This window comes from Chaetodon auriga, chromosome 4, assembly GCF_051107435.1.
Source record: "Chaetodon auriga isolate fChaAug3 chromosome 4, fChaAug3.hap1, whole genome shotgun sequence".
Taxonomy (NCBI): domain Eukaryota; kingdom Metazoa; phylum Chordata; class Actinopteri; order Chaetodontiformes; family Chaetodontidae; genus Chaetodon; species Chaetodon auriga.
The window spans coordinates 15,581,166-15,608,200 of NC_135077.1; the positions used below are offsets into that span (position 1 = coordinate 15,581,166).

General features: G+C 41.6%; 1 protein-coding gene across 1 annotated transcript; it reads right to left on the reverse strand.

The window, feature by feature from the left end:
* Nucleotides 1-721: 721 nt before the first annotated feature.
* On the reverse strand, nucleotides 722-26,233 carry dnhd1 (dynein heavy chain domain 1). Its single transcript, XM_076729061.1, has 45 exons — nucleotides 26,105-26,233; nucleotides 24,862-25,326; nucleotides 24,240-24,437; nucleotides 23,911-24,114; nucleotides 23,710-23,820; nucleotides 23,375-23,531; nucleotides 22,804-23,058; nucleotides 22,357-22,500; nucleotides 21,833-21,944; nucleotides 21,425-21,657; nucleotides 21,090-21,333; nucleotides 20,672-20,829; nucleotides 19,713-19,838; nucleotides 19,289-19,565; nucleotides 19,020-19,147; nucleotides 18,444-18,642; nucleotides 18,271-18,362; nucleotides 17,883-18,111; nucleotides 17,604-17,729; nucleotides 17,414-17,508; nucleotides 14,120-17,273; nucleotides 13,893-14,013; nucleotides 13,570-13,729; nucleotides 13,183-13,465; nucleotides 11,548-13,081; nucleotides 11,170-11,275; nucleotides 10,692-10,806; nucleotides 10,392-10,578; nucleotides 9,988-10,090; nucleotides 9,494-9,622; nucleotides 9,113-9,304; nucleotides 8,559-8,978; nucleotides 8,038-8,449; nucleotides 7,589-7,687; nucleotides 7,276-7,452; nucleotides 6,729-6,907; nucleotides 4,715-5,740; nucleotides 4,452-4,620; nucleotides 4,226-4,300; nucleotides 3,735-3,960; nucleotides 3,457-3,548; nucleotides 3,226-3,375; nucleotides 2,315-2,940; nucleotides 826-2,176; nucleotides 722-740 (listed from the first exon to the last, which is right to left on the reverse strand). Exons 2-44 carry the CDS (start codon nucleotides 25,233-25,235, stop codon nucleotides 1,760-1,762), a joined length of 13,614 nt encoding a protein of 4,537 aa, XP_076585176.1. The 5' UTR covers nucleotides 25,236-25,326; nucleotides 26,105-26,233; the 3' UTR covers nucleotides 722-740; nucleotides 826-1,759.
* Between the last annotated feature and the right edge of the window lie 802 nt (nucleotides 26,234-27,035).

Consider the following 27,035-nt stretch of genomic DNA (forward strand, 5'->3'; position numbering starts at 1 on the left):
GTTTTCAAGCGCCGGTCAAGAGCCGCAAGGTGGGGCTCTGACAGCAGTGGAGCCACCCTGTGAAGGGGGTCGCGAGAGAGCGAGGCTCTCATGACGTCACTGAGACGATACTGTGGCAGTGACAGCAGACGCAGGCGTAGCCAGGTGGAGCGACGGATTCTAGAAAAAGAGTAAAATGATAGAAGGGTTGTGGGGAGAAGGAAGGACAGGATGGAGGGAGAAGTAATGGACCAGAAAATAGGAAGAAAATGGTGCATAGCGTCTGATGGTTACACAGATTTGGATCGTGGAACTTCGGGTGTTTTCTTGCACTTCTTCAACACCCTTTTTGGAAACATTGTTACTTCTTAATGACTTTTTTGTGATATGAGGCAAAAAATATGACACAAAACTGGATTAACCTCAACTTTTCTATGTTAAAAGGACCAATTTGTAGGATTTAGTAGAATCTTGCCATTAGGTTGCAGACTGCAACCAAGTGAATAGCCCTCACTCCATCCTCTGTTTCCAATCATGTCGGAGGAACTACAGTGGCTGTGAAACATGCAAAAAACTCACAAGATGCACACTAGAGCCAGCATTTGTTTTGTTTTGTTTTGTTCTGGACTGCTGTAGAAACACAGTTCACAAGGACAATTAAAAAAAGTTTTCACCACATTTGATCACATAATTGTTGGTACCTGCAACACTGTTCCAGAGGAGCTAGGATAGAAGGCTCATCTTTGGAGTGACGCCCAAATCTGAAATGAGAACAGATTCAGTCAAGTCACATTACAGGTAGAATCCCAGCAAGCACAACGAAAAAGTATATTAACATAAACACACCAGTGATACTCACGCCCTCCCGTTGTCCAGGTGCAGAAGGAAAGTATTGTTGCCAAACTTCTCAAAGGTTTCATAATGGTGCCGGTCCATGTTACCTGCAGGAGGAGAAAAGAGAATTTGTTATCATGATCAGCAAAGTTCACGTCCCCTGTTGGGCTTTATTGCTTTGAATTTCCTATGATACAGTTCATAGTATGTGTGAAGAAACTTTAGTATTTCTCAAACACACAGTTGAAAATAGTTTTGCAATAGCCAACACAATTACGTGTTTAAGATACAAAAAGTGCTATTTATTCTATTCTTACCAATGTTTACATATAGATAATTCAGTGTTCTGAATATATTTGCATTGTTTTACATAAATCTGGGCAAACAGCTATTTACACAAATAATGACTGTATAACTGTGCTGCTGCCTGTCTTGATCAAGACACTGAGATTTATAATCTCAATGAGATTTACTCCTGGTTAAATAAAGGTTAAAGAAAGAAATAATCCAAAATTATATAATATGATATGCCATCATCAAACACTGAACACCTCAAGCATGAGCATACAAAATCATACAGTATGTGAATTCTGACAGCTTTCAAAAGAACTCATCACCAGCTGAAAATCAGCTGATAAAGAGGTGTACAGGGTGTGTCAGTACATCATGACATCACTGTTGAGTGTGGTTACAGGTGCACAAGGCCACACCCAACAGCAAGGCTGAGCAATCATACAAAATGCTAGAAATGACCGTTATGACATTGTGTAAACATTTTAATGAAAAACGAAAATTCAAAACATTACAAAACATTAAAGAGGTTTTATACAGCAGTAGAAAGTCACTTAACTTTATGTGAACAATCGTTTTAATGGCAAGTATGTTGACCAGATTTTTCATGGAGGCTGAGTAAGGACTCTTATATCAATCCAGACTTTTGGTTTAGTCAGAGCACACTCACTAGCCTCACCCGTCTCAAACTACACAACACAGGATGTAGTGTGGCATGAAGGGGAAGCGTAGTGATAATGTTAACATCTGCCAGTCCCCAGTTTCCACTTTCCTGCTCTGCATCGAGATAGAGCGGGCAGTGATAAACTGGTAACTGTGGGCCAGCTGATGGAGAAGCGTGTGTGACCTGGACCTTGCTGCTGTCCAATAAATGTGAAGTTTTATAAGGGATAGTGGTTATGCCCCTGACTTGAGCTTTGACACAAACAAGGGGCAGTGAGCATGGCTGAAGAGAGACTGTGCCCTGTAGGGCTCCTAGCTTTGTATCCCATGATGCTCCTCTTAGCTCCAGGCCACACAAATACACAGCATCCAGGGGAAGAGAGGCTGGGTGTGTACCATCACTCACAACCTGGGGGAAAGAGAACAACAATCAACCTGCAGCACCCGCAAATAGTTAGAGCAACAATTCGAAATTAGCTATTTTCATCCACTAGATTCGAAAAGTGAAAGGCCACTTTAGTAAGATTTTATTATTTGTATGCTTTACCTGAAAATGCAGGGCTATATCATTGATATCTTTGCAATTTACTTGAGCTGCCTGTCTCATCAGTGCTACCAGAAAGCCTCGGGCATTTTTGAAAGCAGATAGTCTGTAAGCACCAGGTGGATCTGAAGTGTTGTGGTGCCAGAGATAAGCACTGAGCAGCTCGGCCCTCCTCTCCAAGTGAGACAAGTTAGTGAGCTTGTGGAGGGAAGTAAAGGTCAGCATGCTGCATTGAACAGGCTGTTGCAGCTGCGAGAGGAGCGAGGACACTGAATCGATGAGATCATCCCACTCAGCACGGAGGAAGTCACGTAGGGGACTGTGAGAATCAGCTCCTGCATTTGTATCTGTGCTGTCATTCTTGTGGGTCACGTAACGCTTCAGAGTCTGCAGTCTGTCTCTAGCATGGCTGAAGGCTGGCAGTGTGGCAGGCTGTTTGAGCTGCGTGCAGAAACTCCCCACTGCTCCTGGAGGAGTCTGGGAGGCCTGCAGGAGTATGTTCAAATTGTGGCTATTGATTTTGATTCTCTCAGCTGCCACGTCCGCACCGAAGCCCAGCACGAGGGGGTCACTGATGTTTGCTGACACCTGAAGACCCTGCTCCAAAATCTGCAGCAGTCCTGTCAAATCTGAAGACATGTAACAAAGCCACAAACAATACACTGTAGTTAGATAGATAGCCGAAAACAAGAAACGCCAACCATGGCTTTAGTGCTGTGCTGTTTAGTGTTTGTAATGCTGATTTATAAATTTTGGCTCCACTTAAAGGTTTGAGCTAAATGTTTGAAATGTAAGAGTAAAGATCTCATCTTTGTATGCATGATCCATTTACTCTGGTTCACTGTCTCATCATTTAGATTTGATGAGCTGTGTACTATGCAAAATAGAGAAATATGAGAAAATTGTTTATTTACCACAGTGACGAGCATTGTTGATAATATCTGAGAGGACATGTGGTCCACTGTCCCAGAGTGGCCACATTCTGCTGAGGCAGGTCTTTGCAACACTCTCCACCACCTCCAAATCTGCAGAGTCGAGCACATGACCACCATGCACTAGATTGACTGTGAATGAAAAGTACAACAAGGTTAAATCATATAGTAACTGAACTAGAGGGAGTGTTTTATCTGATAATGCTGCCTCACCTGCTATATACTGCAAAGCCTTAATCTTGTCATGGCAACGACTAGCAACGCAAATGTGTGCATCCATCAAAGCAAGAAGGTCTTCCTGACTCCTTCAAAACAGAAACAATGCCCGTGCACAAGCATAATCTCTTAATTTCTCATGACATTTCTACCATTTGAAGAATAAACCTTGGTTTTAAAATACTGAGACATTAATTCAGGACATATTCGGTTTCACTCTGACACCTCTGCTGTATATTAATTATAATATATAGTGTGTGGGCCCATTTTCTCACCAATTGTATATTCTCCCTTGGCCTAAGTATTTATAGTTCTGTCTCTGCAGTAACACAGAGTGGAAGACAGCACAGCGGAGGAGGAGCTCCACGTTGTCTGCTGTGACACCCGACAGTGATTGACACTGTATGACGGACATCACCTGTCGCCAGGAACAGCTCAGCTCCTCCTTGAGATCCCAGGGAGAGTCACAGACCAGCGGCAGGGCCCACACTCGCACTGCCGCTGTTTAAAGATAAAAATAACAACCTTCATTACAACCGTAATCATTATTACAGACAAATAGAGGCTACAGTTTTACTCGAGGCACTACACTGGCTGACTTGTGTGTTAAATTGATATACAGTACTTTATCTTCCAATGCACACCAATGCAGAGAGTGTATTGTTGATGGAAGGTCATGATCCCTTGGACTAAAGCTATAGTGACTGACCTTGACAGGAAGACTTGGACAGAGCAGTAAAGGCAATATAATAGATTTAATACCTACCTGGTATGGAGCATGATGCATATTCTTGAGTTATAAACCACAGTCGGAAGTATGGGTGAATCAGGCATCGCTCCTCTGCGTGACAGGTAGGCAGGCAGGCAAGTAGGCAGATAGGTAGATACATAAATAGAAAGACTGGGCTTTACCTTTTTAAAGTTTTAAGCATGTGTTAATGCTAATAAATGACACGCATGCATTTTAAAGTCATACTTGATCAACCACCTACCTCTGAGAGAGGATATCAGCTGACTGAGGTGAGCCACTACTTTATCATCCCATTGATTCAGCAGGTGACAGTTGTTAAAAACCAACCAGTGGCCATCATTAACAGCTTTTTGCAGAATTGAGAGGATGACCTCTGTGTCACACGGAGCTCCAAAAGAAATGACTTTCACCTGAACACAAAACATATTCAAAAAAGCATCAAGCACTGCACTGAGGGACGATGGCTCCAACTTCTAACTTGAAACAAAAACAACTGTATGTTACCTCCATTGTTTCTGTTACCAATAAGGCCAATTTGTTTATTAAGTGAAGAGGCTGAATGCTTGTCCACTTATCTCCTCTGGGCCTGGGCAATGTAAGGATGACGGGTCCCTCATGTTTGACAAGATATCGCGAGAGAGCCTCTGGGTTCCCAGTGTGAGGGGCCTCATTGTCTGCTGTCTGTCTAGGCAGGCAGAGGTGGTAGACGGCCATGGCGTCAGCTAGGCCGTCCAGACAGTCTGGGAGCATGGTCTTCCAGAGGAGAGCCCGCTGTATCAGGGACAAATGGGAGTGAGAGTGACAGGGAACGGCCCCTGCTACAGAGGAGGACGGAAAGTGCAGGTACTCCTGCCACTGCATGGGGCAAGTAGAGAGAGAGGCAATCAACCCTCTGAAGACCAGGATCTTCTCTAGGCAGAGGAGCTCTGGCTGGATATGAGGCGGTATCCAGCAAGGCAGAGGTGTAGTGGACTGTGAGACAGTGGGAGTAGGGGAACGCTTTGTGACAGGATGTTCTATATCTTGAAGGCCCCTGAGGAAAGCCACCCTCTCAGCTTCAGGGCAGAGCTGGTTGTGTTGGAGCAGAGCCACAGACACCAGCAGCTTCAGAACAGCAACATGGCTCTTGATGAGACAAGGCCTGTATTGCACCAGCAGCTGGGCTGCCATCAAGTTTGTGACCTCTGATATTATACCACCTGGCACTTTCCCAGTGGTATTTGACACTATTGGTCTGCCCTTAACGACAAAGACCTCTTGCATAACTGTGAGGTAGTTACGTAGGGAAAAATAGTAGGCAGGTGAAAGACGGGACACCTGCTGCAGAGCCTGGAAGAGGGCAGCAGCCAGCCTCATTAACTGTCGGGGCACAGACAGCAGGGACTTGTGGTAGTCCAGCTCCTCACTCAGCATCTGGATCTCAGCCTGCAGTCTCTTCATTGCTTCTTGACAAACAGCCACACGGGGGAGAAAATCAGTGTCCTGCAGCAGTGAGGTGTCACACTGCAGGATGTAGTCCATGAGAGCATCCTAAGACAAGATTGTATACAGTCAACTGAAGTACAACAGCTACAAACAGCAGATAATTACATTATCTTCTATCAAGTCTGATTTTGCATAAAAGGACTGTACTCAGCTTTACACTTAAAAACAATCACTGTGGCAGCTTGATTAAGAAATGAACTAAGCAGGCTGGTGTACAGCAGAGGTTCTCAAACTTTTTCTGTCATGCTGCCTTTCAGAAGCCAAAAAAAGTTCATGCCTCTCACCCCACGTTTCTAATCATTAACAATAATTGAGAAAGCTACTAATAAAAAAGGATGTAAGCTGAATGCAACACTGGCATACAGCACTCTCACCACAACCACCACATGGTCTCAATGCTAAATGCAGCCCAGGTAATAACGTTTACATAGTCCACAGTCTTATGTAGATAATGTGGACATACAGAGCCAGACTACAGCTCGTGGGCATGACATATATATTACATGGAAAATTATTAATCTATAATCACTGAGCCTGATCAGCCAGATCAATAGGCAAACTGCAGACAGCATTTAGATGATGATGTGATGTGTAGCGAGGTATTTTAGACACAAAATGTAAGACTCTGCAACTATATGGGCTCTAATTCAGAGAGTGATTTTAGTGCACTCTTAAGAAGGAAACTGACCATGACAGCTGCCATGGAAACAAAGACTGGTGATATCAAATCAGATGAGAGAAGGGTTGATGCTGATGTGTGAGAGTCACTCATCTTTTGTTGAGGCTACATAAAATAATGTAAATTCCAAACAAATATGCAACAATGAACTAAGCAAATATTTTGGCCAACAATTATTAGAAAAGCAAACTCTGACAATGAGGCATAAATCAGGTTGTATACCAGCTGCGGACTGGGCCTTTGACACTTTTCAAGTGTATATCATATTGACTTCATTCTACTTCACTGGACGAGACTAAATAACCAACAGAAACAATATTGGCACGATGTGATGCTAAATGGTGGTCTCGTCACCTCTTCTGAGACCAGTCTCTCCTGCAGCAACTGCTTCTTATTCTGGAGCCGCATGTGTTGAATCAGCAGCTTTCTACATTCAGACCGCAACTGCTGTGTCAGCATCAGCTCCTGGATCTCTTCTGAGCTCAGAGAGAGGTCAACCACGCATACCTGAGCCAAGATGGACGGATGGATCTCTATGGACAAAAGGGAGGAATACCCAGTGAGCCACTGTTTTCAGTTGAGTCAGAGGAGCTAATTTTCATAATGTCCAGAGTGTCCACTTCATTACATTCTGTTTTTAGATATCTGATGTGAGGACCTAACTCTATGTGCAGAGTAATGTAAACACAGAAAAGTAGGCTGTCTCAACAGTGAGTGTCACTATAATCTGTGAAAAGTTATTAGCATGCCTCTGTATCAGTTACAACTTTAGCCAATCAGCATCACAAACTCCTGTAAATACACTGGACTGGGATGACAAATGAATTTGAAAATCCTGCACTGCTGTTGCAAGAAAAATGCCAAGTAAGCGACTTTAACAGAGCGGTTGTGTCCTTCCTACCACTGCTAAGCAGCTGGACGGGCAGCTGGGTGCTAAGGAAGATGCAGAATTCAGGATGAGCTGGCTGAACATGCTGTCTTAACCCTGGAAGGTAACATCTGGCAGGGCGTGCCAGTCGGGCCAGAAACTGTGGACTGGGAATTGCACGTTCCACATGAGTTACCAGAACCCTCAAACCTGCAAAGGAAAGGTAAGAATGACTTTAAGACGGAAACCTTAGAAAATTAGAAATTTCACAAAATTGGGTTTCATATTAACTACATCATGTGAAACCTGTCGGTCCGTTATGATATTTTATCATCCCCTAATTCACCTTTCTCTGCAGCCTGGTCCAGTTTGTGCAGGAGCTCTGGATCATCAGCACAAACCACCATTCCACACTCTGCCTCCTTCTCAAGTTTGGCGCTCTCTCCTGCAGAGCAGATACTTATTGTACTGATTTTAAGTTATTTAATACAATTTACAAAACATAACTGTGGGAAAAACTGTGTTATCTATATTTGATAAACAAATTTTCTGAGCACAAAGTTTTGTTGCTTGTAAATGTAAAGCGAATACTTTGGGGTTTTATGACTTTTGGACAAACAAAATAAACTGCTGACATTATTTCAGCTCAGTTGCAATGGCCAATGGTTGTTACTCCTCGTATTTTTATAGACTAAATGGTTAATTGATTAGTAGTAGCCCTAATATCAACATCAATTCTACAGGACATGATCAAAACAAGCCAAGGATTTAAATGATGGAAATCTATAGACCTACCTGTGATGAGCCAGCTTTGAGAGCTTATATCTAGATGTTGCTGGGTGTCTGCCAGTAGAGGCCAGCACTGAACCCAGGGACGCCTGCAGCCCCACAGCAGCAGCTTTATAACCATTCTGGCAGACGGAGCATCCTGGAGAACACCTAATACCTGACCCACAGGCAGCTGCAGCCCCTCAGACACAGAGATGGGAAAACCAAGAAGGGGGTGACACGGTGCAGCGTCAGAGTCTGTAAACAAGGAGATTCGGGGGTCCTTGGGGTTTATGTTGATGTGTCCTGTCTCACATAGCTCCCTCCACTTGCTCAACAGTTCTATGCGCATATCAGGTCCAAAGGGGCCTAAATAAGAGATGATTGCAGCCAGGATAAGGGCATCTCCTGGTATAGTTTGGGTATTTAACTCTGCCTGCTGAAGGGGAAATAGAGATGATTAGAATCAGTTAAAAACAATTTCAAGAAATAACACCACACTAAGTAAGCCAGTGGCATGTACAGTGTAATTGCAGATTCTGTGTTACCTGAGCAGCAGCCCTCCAGTTTCTGACATGTATCTCCAACTGCCCTGCAGCATTAACAGCCTCTCTTTCTGAGCTCTCAGCCGTGTGCAGCCCCAGCAGTTGCTCTTCCAGTTCTTTTTGTACCAACTGCAGCTGAAGCTTGATACCCTCGAGATGACGGTATGTGTCCTCCTTGTGCTGCTTAGCCATGTTCAGTTGACCTCGTGCCTCTTTGGCCAGCACCTCTAATTGTTGCTTGACTGACATTTTGTGTTGCATACAGCAGCACTCATAAACAGCCTGGACCCATAGACACAGGGACTCACAGGCCTTGCTCACCTCTCGCACAGTCTCTGGCACAAACTGAGGACTGTGAACTATCTGGCCGAGGTGCTGCAGCTGTTCATTTGTCAGAGCGTAGCGGTCAAAAAATTCTAACTCCTAGGAGAGATATTGGCAAGAGGGCAATCCCAAAACATTACTAAAGCACTGTTGACCGTTATAAAAATACATATGACACCACTATTTTTACTATTGAAGGAGGTATATTCCAATATAAATATTTTTCCACACACCTGGAAAAAGTTGGATTGCCCAAGAAGCTGTTTAGCATTCTCCCAGCCTGGTGGATGATTAAACAGGAAACAAATGGCATCCATGACTTTCACAACTCCATCAGGTGGATCTCTGTAGTGGCGTACCTCCTCCAGGTCAGATGGATTCAGACAACTGAGAATCTTGACGCCTGACAAGAACACGGGTCTCAACTGAAAAACAGAAACAAAAAAAGGAACATATTAAGTTCATTTTCTGTGACACTTCTACTAAATAAATGCTCCAAATTGTTCCAAGAGATTTAAAAACCCAATATTTGAAGAGCCTAAGATAGTATGATGATCTTATAACATTAATATGAGTTTGGATGCAGATTTTAATAGAACTGGAGATCTGTTTACCTGTTTCTGAGCATAATTTATCTGCTCTTCAAGATGATACACCTTGTTCTCCTCTACTTCACATGTTTTACAAGCTTCCTCAAGCAGACTCCTCCGGTAATCTACAGCTGTGAGGAGCTCTTTCTCACGCTGAAGGATGGACATGATATGGATATTCATGAAAACATTTCAATTCTTAATTTTCTAAAACATGTTTGTTATAAGGTAAATATTACTGAATACTCAAACTGCAATAATAACTGAGGGACATATGTAGAATAAACGTGCAAAAAAAGCTACTGTAAAGAGTTTCTCGATTTGAAAGCAACATTTTGCCTCTGAAATTCACTGGATACAATGCTTGCAAGGTTGTTTCAATCATTTGTTGACTGTGGTGAAAAATAACCTCTGGTGGTACAGAAATTGCGGCAGTCAATGTTGCTGTGACCTCATACAGAATATTGATCCCACTTGAACTGAGTATGCTAATTAATTGAGTAATTGCTATACATTACCTGCTGTGTCTCAGCAACTTCCTCTTGCAGTCTTATTAAGTGCTGTTTGCACTGCACAGCTGTGTTGTTCATGACATCCAAATGAGACAGAACAGTGGCAACTCTGAAAAACACAATAATTGTTGTAGTGTGTATATGTATCTCTGTTTGTTTAAAAAGACCAACTAGGGTGTCAGACAGAAAACACAGAAATGTAGAATAGAAATGTAATTTAGAGCTATACAGTTTACTGCAGTCCAACTAAACAACTCTGCAACAAGCATTTTGTGAAGGTGACCATATTTAATTTTTGTTGCAGCTGTGTCAGATACTGTTCAGGATGTAGGTTGTGATGTAGCTGTGTTGGATTACACAATGAAGAAGATGAAAAAACTCAACCCATGTCCTAGTTTAAGAACAATTACCTGTTAGCTTGGCTCTGCCGTTGCTTGTGCAGACCATTGCAGAGAAAATCAAAGTGGGCAATGAACTCCATATAAGTCTGAGGACTGAAAGGCTGAGCTCTTAGAAGGAGAGAAGCATACTGGCACGCAGACTGATGGATTCCCGCCATTGCCACAGACAGGCCGACCTCTAACCCTTCTCTTTCCACTAAATAGACAAAGAAAAAAAGGATATGCCTTGGTACAGCTTAGATATAACATTGCTATTGAAAGGTTGTAAAAATGGAGTGAGTATACACTAACTTCGATGGTGTTACTCACTTTTGTAGGGACTTGATTTCAGGCACTGAGCAGAAACTTCTGCTAAAGACTGTTTGGACCAAGGCTGGTACACCTCCACACAGCAACTGAAGCTTAGGGCCTTGGTCAGCTGTGCCTAGATTACAAAGGATAAAAAGTCATCTATTTTGCTACATTAGAATTTAACACATGGAATGCCACAGCTTGCCCCAAATATCACAACAGAGTAGATTCCACTAATCTGCATTCAAGTTAGGACTGTGCATACTCAATGACATGGGCTACAACTGAAATTTGGACCTTAATAACTCAAATGTGATGTGACAGATGGAGTAAAAAGGGCCCTGTACCTTAATCAAGGGTTGGTCCTTTAAGTATCAAACATAAAAGCGCATGTTTAAATAGCTGTGCCTGGGCATGCTGGTCTGAAAAGGACAGTTTGTGTTTTGTTATGAAATACAGGTACAAAGGTTGTAATTCAAAGAAAGTACTTATTCACATTCCATCCATGGGTTCCACTGCTGGCATGCATCTCGCTGCAGTCTGCCATGGTGAAGGGAAGCAACAGGAACACATGTACATTTCTGTGGATTTGGCTCAAGTACCTTTGTTAAAAGAAACAGAACGAATATTGTTTGCAATGTACTCACATTTTCATTTACAAACACTCATTGTAAGTGGTCAGAAGTTTCCCTGTAAGTTCATTCTTGTAAATGATATCACTGTACATGACAATCACCATGAGTGCAACTACAGTATAAATGACTCCATTGATATTACATACGCTTTTAGATATAACTAAATTAACTAACAGATGTCTCTAAATAATGTGACAAACTAGCATGAGAACTAGATCACTTAAGTATTGTCCTCTTACTTCTCAAACATCCAGGTGTCCATAAGGTACCTTCTTGAGTTTTTCACAGCAGTCACTCTGGAAACAAGGTTTCCCAACTCCTCATCTGTGTAGAGCCCTGGGTAGGTTCTGTGGGCCATCGCCACCAGAAGCTTTTCTCTGACAGACGAGCTAATTCCTTCATGGACCAGTATGATGACATTAACTCCATTCACTCTAGTTTGATTCCCAGCCTCTTTTAGGATTTCATGCAACTTATTCTCATTACCAGGATGAACCTCCATCAACTGGTAGCCTGTTACATAGGCAGCTAAACGCACAGTAGTTTTACGGCCTGTGCCTCTGTCTGAGCCAATCAGCACTCCATGACCTCCAGGTATGAGCAACACTCTGAGGATATGTAACAGCTGACTCACTCTCTGTCTGTGTACAATGCATCTGGTTGTAATGTTGTAGTCATTATAAACCTTCTGTCCTTTGTCTTCCTCTTTTCTGTCAATGAGTGCACACAGCTTCTGCCGTAGTATATCAAGGTCTTGGTCCTGATAAGAACGGCTACATCTAAAACTGTGCTGCTGATTCATTGACTTGAGGGCCTCAGAGAGGTCAGGACCATAAACAAGCTTAGTGATTACGTACTCCATATGCTGAAGAATCTGTTGCTGTAAAGGATGAGTTTTTAGGCTTGCATCTTCTGAGCGATTGCTTTCAGACAGAAGGGAGGGGTCAGTCAATGTATGGCCTTTCTGCAGGTCTGACTGGTCAGCTGGTTTTAGCTCTTGAGGAAGATTTAGTCTATCTACACTCTGATCAATTGGCTCACAGATATCTACTGTGTCCATGGGCAGTGTGTGAACAGCAAGGCTTGGAACAGGCTGGGTTTCATCAACCAATTGAACTCCATAGTGTGCTGTTGCTGTCTTGGCTATAAGTGACACAAGAGTTTTGCTTTCATCTTCTGAGCATAACCTATCACTGAACGTACGCATGCACTCATGCATCCAGAGATGAACTATGTTAAGAACTGATGCTGAAGGCCCTGACAGGGCTGAAGGAAAGTCTGGTGGTGAATTTTCCTTTTTCTGCATTTTCCCTGTGTTTGGGATGTTAGGCTGCCACAGGCACATCCCCCCAAACACCTTCTGAAGGTCATGATGGGAAAATATGAAATGGGGCCTCTGTAGAGTAGGCTGGAATTGGTCACATACTGCATGATACAGACTTTTGGTTGCAGTAACGATACAGCATGCCAAGTCCTCACCACTCTGCTTAAGTGGCATATCTTTGAGCCATGCTTTTAACCCAGGAGAATGGATAGACAATATAACATCCAAAGACTGGCTAGGGAGCACAAAAATGGAGAACAGGCGTGAGAGCCTGGAGGATATCACATTGCTGTGGGGACTGCCCAATCCCAGGACACAACAGGTAGCCATGTAGCTGATGGTTCCAGAACTCAGTAACTTGAAGTGGTAGTTATCAAATGTTAGAACCTCTCCTTTTGAAATACTCTGTCGCAGTGTCTCCAGAGCTGCTGACATCTTCCCATAGACATCTATCAAGTGGATAACAGAAATATAAACCCTGTAAAGCCTCACATGATGCAAAATCAGATTAAAATCTAATATTAATTCTCCATAAGGTACATTTTCTTACCACAGGGGGCCTCATGCAAGTCATCCACAAAAAGAAGCAGTCTCTGTTGTTTTGGCATGGAACCCATAGTATCTTTACAGTTCCTTTGGCAGTTGATGTTATTCAGTATAGTGCGCAGGTCTCTGGAGCTCAGGAGTGGGCTGGCTGGTAGACTAATATGTGGCTTGTCAAAACTCAGCAAAGTTTTGCACAGAGTGGTTTTTCCAGAACCGGGTTCTCCTGCGAGCAACACTGGCTGGTTTGCCTCCAACATGAGGCTCAGGAGATAGGCATATTTCCAATACTATGTAAATAGATTAAAGACACTTGTTAGTTAAAATGTTTATATGCTGTGATCATTATATTGATGTATAGTCACTACACATGGACAGAATGTTCAGGACAAACCTTGGGAGTGATAGAACTTGTCAACATTGTGTTCTTGGGGCATGTCTTGGTGTCAATGTTAAAGAAGTGTTCAAACACACTCTCTTCATCAGGAACCATAATTTTGTACCGGCAAGCAAACAGCACTTGACGGGCTAGTAACTCAAACTGTGGCTTTTCACTGAAGTAAAAACATAAAAGATATGAAGAAAACTGGTGGCTAATACACGATTTTTTATAAGAACAGTGATTAGATATGTTAACAGCAATAACATAAACACTCAATCATTTGCATAAATTTACAGTGTGTGACTACATAACAAGTTCCATATAGATTATCTTACCGAGGATGCAGATGTCCACTAAATCCCCAAATATAAGCCACCAGAAAAAGGTTCCTGGCCAGCAGCTCTTGATTAGCATTGGATTCTGTGCCTGCTGTGTCAGCTCTGTGTAAAAGTATCTCTGATGGGAGAAAAAATGAGACAGTATTAATAAAAGTAAAGTCACAACCATAACCAGTCTGTATGTTCACAAAGTTACAGTATATGCTCATTCAAAATGGTTGTACCTCTTTTCTCTCTTTGTGGTATTGGCTCAGCTTTTTCCACTTCCTTTCCAAAATGCTGTAGTAGGGCACGCAGGATCCGAACAAATGACATGATTTCTTGCAGGCCATACCTGAGGCTTGATTCTCTTTCATTATGGATTGCAGAGGTTAAAGTCTTTTGCCCAAGCAAACTAAGAGTGCTGGAGAAAAGATCTTCAGCCAGACGATTCCACATGTTCATGGTTCTTTGATCCAGTTTGTGTTCAAAAGAGAGAGCTTCCATTTCACTCTTCCACACAGTCTTCCACAGATTAGTACCTGTGAAATAAACAAGGCTACAGCGGGTCACTGCAGAGGGACTTGCATCATGTAGGTCAGTGATCTCCATAAGCAGCTTAAGGTGTGATTGGGATGGCAGTGTTTCACCTGATGACAGGCATAGAAATGGGTTCTCAGGACTGCAAAGTGTGGTTAAGTAATCTAACCACCCTGGCTGCCCCACAGGCTTCCCATCCATTACCAGCCATTTCACTATGGGTGTCAGTTTACTATTCTTGTTGCAGATTGAGGAACTTGTTGGTTCACATCGTTGTGAATCTCGCAGCACCTTTGCAACAGCTCCATCTTGCCATCCTCTCTTTTCACAGAAGCCCCCAAATACCTCTTCATGGGACATGGCATTAGGAAATAGAACCACAGTGTTAACGGCATTCCAGGCTGAAACAGACATCTGCGGCTCTGCCTGTGGGGTATCTCCTTCAATCATATTGTCTTTTTCAAACGCGTATTCCACCACCTTTGCAGCCAGACGATTGAGTGCTCCGGCTAGAGCACAGTAACAGGTTGTCTTTCCACTACCTGATGGGCCTATAAGCATCACTGCCTCAGAGAATTTCATGGTCTGGTAGAGTGTAAGAGCACTGGAAATTATTTCAGTGTCACAGTGAAACCATTTGCTTTGTAATTCCACTGTAACGGCATCTTTAAGTTGGTTCTTCTCTTCCTCCTGAATGTATTGTTGGAAAAGAGGAAACTGGCAGGATATAGGGAAAACGTCCTTGAAAATGTTGTAGAACTGGGAGGTTTTCTTGTGCTCATAAAGAACAGGTAATAAGACAGAGAGAATCGCTTTGACAATGGCTGTCTCCTCCATTAATCCCTGTATAATTGACAAATGAGAATTGCGCAGCCTGGAAGGCTTTTCAGTTTCCTCTTTCTCCTTGTCAACAACTCTGGCAGTCACATTTTGTGAAAACACAAGATCAGTTTGCTCTGCAGCTGATCCTTTAGCCTCATCTGAAATTTCTCGTTGCCTCACACTTTGCTGTAAGTGCATTTCAGAGGCAGAGATGATCTTGCGCAAGACAACGAGATAGCAGCTCTGATCGTCAGTGATGAAATCGGGCAGACAGAGGGAATCCTTGGCCAGGTTGATGAGGGACACTAGTCGTCGACTTAAAGACATTGCTTCGGAGAAACCAATGGAAGACAGCATTACTTCTGCAATGATTCTGTAATCTGGACAGGTTAATACTATGGGTCTGGTTGCACATCGCAGACTCTCTGGAACTTCAGATGTATACCCCCTTGATGAGATGAGAACACATCCATAGTTTAAGCTGACAGAAATGCTTTTCCCTGCAAGTAAGATATGGGATTCTGAATCAACGTTTTTGCAATCTGTGATGCCAGCAGCAGTGCTGTCCTTTGGATCTTCATTCACTTTTTCATTCTTATTTCTTGTTATCTCAGAGAAAGATTGGTGAATGTCTACTAGATGCTGTCCCAGTAATGACAGGGCCCCTTGTGACAGTAAGTCCACAGAGTCCAGTAGAAGCCACGCTCCAGCCTGGAGGGCACCAAACAGCATCTGCTGAACAACACCAGGTCTCATGCTTGGACAACACTGTATACTGACAACCTGTCGCCCCAGCGCTTTTCCTAACTGGGCCACAGTTTTTTTCTTTCCAGACATGCAAGGTCCACTCACAAACCCACATCTGTAGTTTATCAGAGCAAGGAGGATTCCTAGTATCGCCCGATCAGTGGACGGAGTTTGCACCATCAACCAATCTTCTGGACCAAAATACTCATAATCATATTGGAGTTGATGGCCCAAAACATCCACGTAACATGTTGGCTCATCATTGCCTTTCAGACTCCAATCTTCTGAGTTTATATGATACTTCATCAAACTTAGCCACTCAAAGGACATTTCCAGAGGGGCATATTGTACTTCCATGAGGCGGGATAGCTGCTGTGCATGGTTCATTGTAAGCTGCACTAAAGCCCGCAGACACATCATTGTATACTTAGAAACCACAGATCCACTTTTAGTCCCTGCGACTCCATCCCTTATGGAACAACCAAGGCTTTTCAGTTTTGCAGAGTTGTGTGCCTTTATATTCCTCAACTTCACTGGACTCGAGTCTTGGACAGTTTGTAGAACAACCCTGCACCAAACTGCCTCCTCAGCCACCAGCACACACTGAAGAGGATATTCAGACAACAGATCCAGCATAGGTGGTGCAATGTTCCTCCCACTAGCAATGTGGGGCGGGGTGTCTTCAACTTTCTTAACACATGCCAAATCTTGGGTATATGGTTCAAGCTGGTTTCGCACAATAGCACACTGTTTCATGAGGTGTACCATGGTCAACTTTAATTGTTTCTCGAAGACACAAAGCCAAACCAAGGCATTGAGATTCGGTTCCACAGGAGACAGAAAGGTAATGTGCTCCTGGAGGCTGCCAAAAAAACCAAGAACCTTCTTCTGCCTGTGGCTCTGAGATGAAACCCCATAGCTCTTTATATCTCTTGTATTAGATGGTATTTCACAATCCACTTCAAGCCAGCGTACCCCTTTAAAGCATTTGCACACAAAGGGTTGCAGTGTGAAAGGTGCTGGGTGAAAGGAGAGCATATGTATCACTTCTCTGTTACTCAAAAACCACAGTCTTGGAAACTGTTCACAGAGGGTGTCCAGGAAATCCATCATCTTGTTTGAAATCCCCTCCATGACAGACAGACCATCCACCAGAATCTGGCAAAGGCTATTGCCAGAAAATCTGTCATTTGTCTTCTTGGTATGAACAAACTTCAACACATGTGGGTCATTTGATATAGACTGCATGATTTCTTTAAATGTCTCATCAACTGGTTGGAATTGCTCCAGCTATAAGAAAACAGAAAAAAAAAAAAACACTACTGATATATACGCTGACATGTGAGCAAAGGTCTAAAATTTATCAGTTTCACTGCACTACAAAATCATATATGTTTGGCTTATAACACACAAGGGGCACAGGGACATACCAAATCCACTTTCTGAACACTAAAGGTTTCGTGGAACATCTTGGTCAGGAAGGCCCATATTTGCTGGTATCTTTCAAATAAATAAAGCAGCTTCCCTGTTAATATTGACAGCGAATGACAATGCAATATTTATTGTGTTTCTTCATTTTGGCAAAATTTCAAAAAGTTTTTTTCTGAATATCCACCTTACCAAGATCTTGTAGTGATTGCACCCAATCCTCTATCTGCAGCCTGAACTCAACACTGTGTGGAGATTTCAACATGGTGGACAGAGTCATCAAATCATTCTCTATCTCAGCAAAGTGTATTTCCAGACCTGAGTGAGAAACCACACAGCAAATCTGTAAGCAGAATATTGGGTTTAACACATTTTCCTCTAGTGATGGAACCAAAGTTGTAACTTCTTACAGAGACTACAACAATGACTTCATCTGTAATATTAATTTGCTAGCTTGTTAATCAGTCTCACCAATGACGGTGAATGCTGCATCATCACAGGAATGTTGACTGGCAGTTTGGAGATTTGAAACAGTGCCCCCTGTGGGCTTCTCTGTCTCTGTTAATCCATGTTGTGACTGACATCGCTGCTTTACAGGGAGAGTGAATTTATCCAGCTGAAAGAGTCTGGCTTCCCATCCCTGTTGAAGCTTTTGGAAGTTCTGCTCCATGTGACACTCTGCTTGTGCATCCTTACATGTCTGACAGAGTAAAAGGTACCATATGTTAGTAACATATAAGGACAGTTTGTTGTTTATTGAGCCCGTTTTTACAAGCAAATATTTCAACCCCTTTTGTTTCTTGATATTCGTAGCAGCACCATAACATACTCATACATGTGACATCTGTCCTGCTCTCACCTTGCTAATAAGTTTCTGGTCAGCTTCAGGTTGTTGAGACATCAGTTCAGCAACAGCCACCTTCTTCTCTTGGCCACACAGCAGACCCATGCCTGCCGGATGGAATGTATTTTGATCACTTCAGATATGCTGTGATTATATGCACGCATTACAATATGGACACAGTGTCTGACCTTTAAAAACAGCTCTCCAGTGTTTATGTTTGAGCATGGGGCTCTGCAGCTTTGCCAAGACTGCAAGCTGAGTGTTAAAGCGTTCTAGCTTGGCTAAAGTCTCTTGCAGCACAGCATCCTGGGTGGGTATGATACTTGTTAGAGACAGAGCTTGCTCCTTCCACTTGGTAATTTTTCCTTGAGCTTGTGACACCACAACCTGACAGAAAAGCATTTCCAAAGATTTGTTGGTTTAATCCACATGGACAATGGCAATGGCTTAAGGGGTTTTATAATCGCAAAACAAAATATTCCTACATTTACAACTAGAATGGTTTATAAGCAGTGCTTAGTATCTCTGCATGTAGTACAGTATGTACAATGAGATAAGCTGTGCTTGCCAACACCAGACTACGTTTTCTCCAAAGACAATAAAACAAGGCAATCGATTAAGGAAAGACCAAATTCAAGCACAAGTACATTTCACACAGATTAGTTTGAAATTTGGCATCACCATGAATGCATATAATTACCTCCTTGCCAAACATATGTTATCATCTTGTTGACAACCAGAGAGAGGTTTATTTGACATCGTACCTCACTGAAAAGCAGTTGTTTCCATTCTTCCATCCATGTTGTGTACACAGCTATCAATTCCCACAAGTCTTTACGGGCCTTGACCTTCTGAACATCTGTTGTCAAAACGGCCAAATCCATTGGATGTTCTAATGGAGGCAATTAAACAGTCTTATACAACTTTTTTTCTACTTGTTTAACATGCATGTTTAATCTACCAGTGGTACATGTTCAAAAGTAATTTTTTCATGCCTGGAAATGATTTATATCCACGATTTGTATCATCTCACCTTGTAGGTTTTGACTGTTCCTACTAAGTTGTTCCAGCTTTGCACTGAGATGACGCACATGTGCATACATGTAGTTCAGTGTGGAGACCATCTCTTTTGCATCCTGGGCTGGGTCAAGGAAGGGTCCAGATGTAGCTTTAGCCACCATATTTTTAAGGTCATTCACCAAAAATGAGAACATTGTGTCCAGAGCGTTAGCCACTGAAGGCAGACGGTGGCACACGATGCTATCTGCTTGCTTCAAGAGGGGAATAAAGCCATCCCACATGTCCAGCATCTAAATATAGAACACAAACAGAAACACATAAACTGCACTGTAAAAAAGTCTATAGCTGAGATGTGATGGTACAAAATCATACATGAAACCGAGTTGTTCAACAAGTTGGTTATTAATGGCAGCATTTTCACTTTTACGCCTGCAGACCTTTTCTTCCAAAGTCACGTCCTGTTCAGTCATCTTGCCATAGTATATGCAAAGAGTGTCCTGGAGGGATTGAATGTACTCCAAACGTTTTTGTGTGTCGGCCAACATTTTCACAGACTCCCTCACCTGCAGAAAGAAGACAGATTGAGCATTTTTTAGCAACTTTGTAGCTTCAGTTTGGTTCTTTGTAGCGTTTAAGTTGAATGATCAGGCTATGTCGTTATGTAGTACTTGAGTTTCACATCCCTTTGAACTTGTGAAGTGAAAAGCATTACCTTTTTTGGATCTGAAATCATCAAAATAACTGCTGTTGGGTGGGTCAAATCTTATTATGGTACACAGTATTGAATATTCAATAAATGTTGTCATGCTGACAAATATTTGAGATGAATGAGAGACACATTCTAGCACCTACAGGTTGGATAAGCAAGCTGGGTGACAATTAGATGAAATATAACCAAACAATAAACCCTCACTGTGACTTGAAACTGCAATTGAAAGTGTTTAACAACTCACCATCACAAAAGTTTACTGGAATTCATACTCATGCCACAAATATACACGAGTGTTCATCCTCAGTGTTCCTTCAAATAACAGCACTGAAGACCTTAATGCACCACATAACAGCACTGAAGACCTTAATGCACCATGTATTCTTGGATAATGGAATCTAAATTTAGAACACATTTGCACTGACAACGCAGAGCCCTTGGGATGAATAATTAAATTAAAGTGAATGTGTGACCAAAAGAGGAGATTCAGAGGATCTAAATCTTCCATTTACGAACCCTGTAATGGCAAAACAGGGGAAACTTGGGCTTTTTTTTTTTTAGGTCTTTTTCTTACCCGTTGGGCTGATTTTTCTCTTTAGCATAACAGGTTCTATATTTCTCTTTACATTATCAGTTTTTCTTTTTTAAACTTGTTTTTCCATGCAAGTGTGTAAAAGGTTTCAGTACCGTAAGAGCGTATTTTGAGAGGTCATGTAAATCTCTGGGTTCTGTCTTGAGTGCAGCAGTAGCCCTCTTCAAGTCTGATATGAGGCTTTCTGAGTGCAGCTTCATCTGCTCAACAAGCTGCTCTCGAATTTCCTCCTCAATCAACTTCAGCTGTTGTCCTTGAAAGACAAAGGCAAAGAGTATTAGAGCTTTAAGCATAAAGATGAAAAAGGAATTCCTCAGCCAATCAACTGGCCACACACTTTACTACTTTACAGAGCCAGGGAACAATAACAAATAATTTATTTTAAGAAACATTGTTTCATTGCTTCCAGGCTTGTGGCGATGCTGATTTGAAAAGCTCTTGAATAGAAATCTGTATCTTAGAGCCTTCAAGTAACACTAGAAAGGAGATGTACTTAATTTAGAGCAGATGTACCTAGATTTTCCTTTATGCCAGTGCACTGGATGATGAACAGTTGGTTGGAGGTAGAGACTGATGAGGGAACTGTGTAGATTCTTTCAGTCCAGTGACGTAGTTTCTTTATGTGTTCCTCATACAGTAAAGCAGGCTGATCCATCATTGATTCCAGAGAGGCTTGACTCCATTGGCTAATGAACAAATGGATGTCGATCAACCATGAATAGCTCTCACACAGCTGCTGTACTTCTCGTTCAGCTTCCTGTCAAGAGAATAGACAGATTTATGAGAAACACATCGACTGATTACGCATGAACATTGGCTAGTATTTGATTTGAAAGTGACAGTCTTGCCTGCATGATCTCTGCCTGCTCTTTCTCAACTTGCTGTGCAACATCATTGATGCTGATCTGCCACTCCAGCTGCCTCTTGGGGAGGGGATAGTAGCAGCCATGCAGCCTGTTACCCTGTGCCATTGGCAAGGTCTTTTTAGGCGGCACCAGCCAGCAAGATGACAGGTCCCTGAGCAATCGCCAGCAGCAAAACCTTCTGCGACCAGTCATTCCATCATTGTTCTTATTCTCCGCTGGGTGTGAAAACACATGGACACTCAAAAGCATAACTAATCTGATTTTGGAACCATTGTTTCTAGATCCATACAGCAACAGCAATGCCAACAATGGGAGCAGAAGCTGAAATTAACTGAAATCAGAGCAGTGAAATTTCAAAACCAGCAACAACTTCAGCGCAAATGGCTGTACCTGTAACTGCAGGATGTTCAATACAAGTGAAGTCAGAGGTTAAATCCTGAGCAAAACCAGAGCTGAAGACACTGTTGCGGTTCTCCTGGAAGAATCCACAAGTGTCACACATCTGCTGGAGAAGAATGGTGTTATAAGACTAGGGATAAATTCATTATCAACTTTACAACAACACTGCTTGATATAATGAACAAAACATATCAAATATAGAGGAAATGTAACAGACTTTTTCATAAGTATATCCAAGGCTTTATATCTGGGTAAATTAAGCTTTTGATATTTAAAATTTTGTTCTTCACATTTCAATGCATACATTTCAGTAATCCAATTCTACAAGTGCATTCAGCTTTATGTTTATAGGGTGCTCAGATTATGAACTTGGAAAATGAAATATTTGTTGTAATCTACTAATTAAGTATGAGGCACATATCCAGACAGACAAATACCATCCAGTGCTCACAGGTAAAAAAAAGATAATGTAATCTATGCAGCTGTGTGTATAACAGTGGAAATATGTAAATTACCTGAATTATAGAGTCGCCAGCAGTCAGGAGTGCTTCACTCACTTCTTCTTGGAATAGAAGTATTGGTGGGTCCACAGTCAGCTGACTACAGGCACTGACACACAGCTCAGTGTGGAAGAGACAACACTGCTGAGATTTCTTCCTCTAACAAACAAACATACACCATACATCATTAACACAACATGCATTAACTAAATTAAATTATTAAATTCTTTGTCAATTTGTTTTATCTGATGCTTCCTCCATCATTTCATGTAGCACTAATGCTGCAAAGTAATTCAAGTTTTGTATCCATCTCCCTCTAAGTATTAACTCGAGAGCAGTTTGCAACAGTGCTCTATCTAAAAATACTGTGTTTTAATGACAAAGGTGACGAGAGTTTCGTGTTTTAATCATCTTTTTTTTTTTTTGCTACATCAGTGGAGGTAATGAATGCTCTCTCGTCACCTTCAAAACGTTGCTGAGAAAAGAAATGACATCTTGTTGGGTGATCGTGACGAGACTCTGCATAATCATTTGATTGATGAGGGCAGCAAAGTTGCCCAGTCTCTGCAAGATGCTTTCAGACCAGGTCAACTCTGTCTTCAGGTCCCGCTGGTGAGCCAGATGGAGATGAATGGGTTCATGGCTTTTATTTGGCTTTTTAGCGTATTCCATGTGCAGCTGTAGGTCCTGGTGTGCCTTGTAGCTGCCCTCTTTCACCTGGGGAGAAAAAAGCACCGCTGTTATAATAAAATATAAGAAGTTCTACAGTGATAAGATTTTAACAATATATGTTACAAAAAGTTGGTTTTTCAAGAAAAATGATCACAAGTCAATCTATTCCAGAAATGGAAATGGACATCTTTTCCACTCTCTGAAATGTTATCCATGAACCAACTAAGCAAATGTCTAATGCTCTTGACTGCAATCAGTAATGCTACTCATCACACCTTAACACGTTTGGCTTTTTATTGACTTATTATAATAACAATATTGTTATTGTTTTGTTTAATGTAGGAAAAAAAAACTGTGGTACCAAATTTAGGATGACAGTGCGATTATGTGATAACTTCTCCAGTATCTGCAGACGCTCTTGACCCATGGTTGTCAGTGCATTCTTGAATTCCAGCCATGTATAGGTTCTAGACTCCTCCTGGGGTAGCCGGTGTGTCCCTTTCAGTTCTTCAATTATTCTGTAAAAGATACAGTACCATTACCAGGTAATCTGACCAACTAATGTTGAAGCATCACAGTTAAAGGTCAGATCCAAAATTGGAAAAAAAAAAAAAAAAAAAAAGTCTAACTGTCAGTATTTGACTGAAATAAACAATTTAACTTATATGGAATGATTTGCACATGAATGTGACTCACCTAATCACGAGAAAAAGAGCAATTCTGAACTGAGGTACAGCCATAACCAGAATATCCTGCAGATTGTCACACTTGCGCTGAAAAATGATTTTGCGCACACTTCTATACAAACTGGCACACACAAAAAACACAGAGCAACAACGTATGAAGATTAAAATTTAAAAAAACAAGAGGCAGAAAGCACAGTTTAAATGCACTTACCAGGCGAAAGCTTTCCGTAGTCGAAAGTCCCTGAAAAATGGGATCTCCTGCAAAGCAGTCCACAATGTAGACTCTTTGTGCCACTCTGCCAGACTGACAAGTCCACCATAGCCCCTCTCTGTCACATGTAGTACAGTATTAGGGGAGAAGATGTAGTGCTCAGAACCAGCTTCACTGGAATGGACCACTCTCAGGTCATATGGTCTAAAAAAAAAGGACACAGTATATTCATAGTTTAATTGGGTGCATCCCAGCAGAACAAAATTACTACATAAGAACATTTATGGGAGTCTGAAATTAAAGCGTGGTACATAACCTTGTAAAAGTACCTGTAAGAGTCCCCATCCACTTCTTTCAGGTAATAAAGCTCCAATTCTCCCAGGTCTCTTTTCTTGGCAAAGATATGAACTACCTCTGTGCCAGTGAGAGGAACTTTGTTTGGTTTGGTCGCTTTCCAACTTTTTACAGTCCTAATGTTTTTATCCTTACATGTTGTGATTTTTATGGCTTCATCTTTCCCTGTCAGACTGAAACAATAAAAAACAAATGTAAATAACTGAGCAGTTAATTCAGGAATCAAGTAGTTTGGGGAGTGAATGCTGACAGCTACATTTATCAGTTTGTTTTGGCACTTTGGTGAGTGAAAGAACCACTGTGTAACAAGGCTCCTAGAATATACTGGGATAAACCGATACCTGGAAAATGTTTATTTCATTGTGTCAAACGCCTGTCAAGACACACCTCTTCTTATTACATACCCATATCAACATCATGACACATTTCATCATGCCAATCTGTTATCAGTGTGATTATAGTATTGTATTGTGTTATCATAACATTTCACATGAGAAAAATTCAGAAGAACATTCATACTCAACACTTTTAAAACTGTGTCAGAACAAATGGGTGCATTCAAGTCAAAATCAAATCTCTGTAATTATTCCATTGTACCTCTGTCCTGTTGACTCATCAGCTGGTCTTAAAGGGATGTGGGTCCCTAATGCTGAGGCCATTAGTCGAGGTCCTTCTCTCCATTTTGTTTCATCTGTGGCTCTCCCAGGTCCTACTTGGGCTATGAGACGAGGGAGTTCCACCACTGATAACGGTCTATCGGGTGAGACGTTTCGGAGGATGGGGGTATGGCTGAAAAGAGGCCTGGCTACAAAGGCTGCTGAGAGAGAAGGTGGCTCCGGGCATAGAGGTGGTAACGTTAATTCAGGAGAGCGCGTCTTTTTCTTAACCTTGGTTCCAGGCCTAATAATGCCTTTACCACAAGTTGGAGAAACTCCATCATGGGATCTTTCCTCTGAAGGGGCAGCAGACATGCTGCTGATCTCTCAGTGCATACCATAAGCAGGTTTAGGTAGCAAAAAACTTTTTTTTTTTTTGCTACCTTAGGACATTAATCTGGAATTTCTGTAAGAAAAGAAACCATAACGTAAACTTTTAGAATCACCACCATCGCATACTGAACCTAACCTGCATTGTTGGGGTTAGGGTTAGTGTTCTTTACTGTGTTCTTTATTGTAAACAAGAAACATAATGTTATTTGCTGGACACCGAATTATCAGTTTAATTGTATAACAGCCCATTGAAGAAAGCTTTCGGGAAATAAAAAGTAGTTTTCGAAAGTATTTGTTGGTTAGACAAATGTCTGATTTCCAAAGACTTGATGCATCTTTGAGATTCAAGAGGTAATAAAATAAACGTTCATCCATAGTTTTCCTCGATAGCACTGTGCACATAAACGTTAGCTAATATTAAATCTTACCAACAACCACGAAACGCCTAAAAGTTACAACTTGTTTTGACTGAAAGACATTTTTGTACTCTCTGCTTAATTACATACAACTTGAAAAGACGTTTAAAACTACACAAATCACTCGTTATGGACTCCTAAATTACAGTAATGCATACCGTTTACGGACAAAGCCTTACACGAGCGAGCACAGTTTGCTAGTTAACGTTAGCAAACGTTAGTTATGCTAATCTTGTTTACCAGCTAACTCCGTAAGAAGTAAACCAAAGACGAACCCTTGTCGCAGTTAAACACCTGCTCTTAATACCGCCGAGGTTCATAACTCATAACGAGGTAGGTAATTAGACAGCAAATAGCGACGTTATTAAAGTTAAATTAAAACTAAGATCTAGCTAAAAACATGAGGGGCTAAACTAACGTCTGTGACTGTCTTACCTGGCTGGGATCAAGTTGTCAGGGCATCCATGGCGACAGCTCGTTTCCATGGTGACGCGCAGTAACTTGAGTTGCACTGTGGAACTGGACAGTCGACGTGAAGGTCAAGTACGACACTTAGAACTGTCAGCAGCCTTTAACCCCAGGATTTATGTTGTTTTTTTTAATCGATATGGCGTGTAAAGACTACAGGAAACAAAAGAAAACACTGGCTATCAAGAAATCACAGCAAATCATTCCGATAATCCCGATGAAAAATGCCTCAGCAGCGTTTCCTCGGTTGCCTTTGTACAACCAGTTTACTTAAGTAGAAGTACACATACCACACGATGAAAATACTGTTACAAGTTCAAAATCCTACGTAAGTATGGAAGTATTAACTACATGTACTCAAAGGATCAAAAGTGAGTTATGACACGTTTAATGGGAGTGGAAACAAAAATAAATAATAATAAAAAAAAAGTTCTGATATACGACTTACTATCAATTTGTCAAATGTTGGTTATGTTTGAATGCATTTCCCTCTTTGAGCTTCAAACAGAAACAAATAAAATAAAATCTGAAATGTGATAAACAAGTCCAAAAAGAGAACCCCTGATTTGTGTTGTATTTTATAATCTGTTCATGTGTTGTTGTTTTTTTATACATAATCTTTGCCTGAAAAGTAACCCATAACTACTATGCAGTGGAGTAAAATGTACAGTATTTCCGCATGTGGTGGAGTACATGCACCAGAAAATGTTCATGAGTTTATGGTTTACGGTCTTAGATGAACACATCATCCTCTTGAATTAGATTTAATGCAGTAAGATCTGAACATTGTAAGTGTTCATCATTGTAGACCTTTTTCACAACACATATTTTGCTTCCTTATACCAAAAGCACAGATCCTATACCCATGGAGTTGTAAATATTAATTGAATGCATCAAT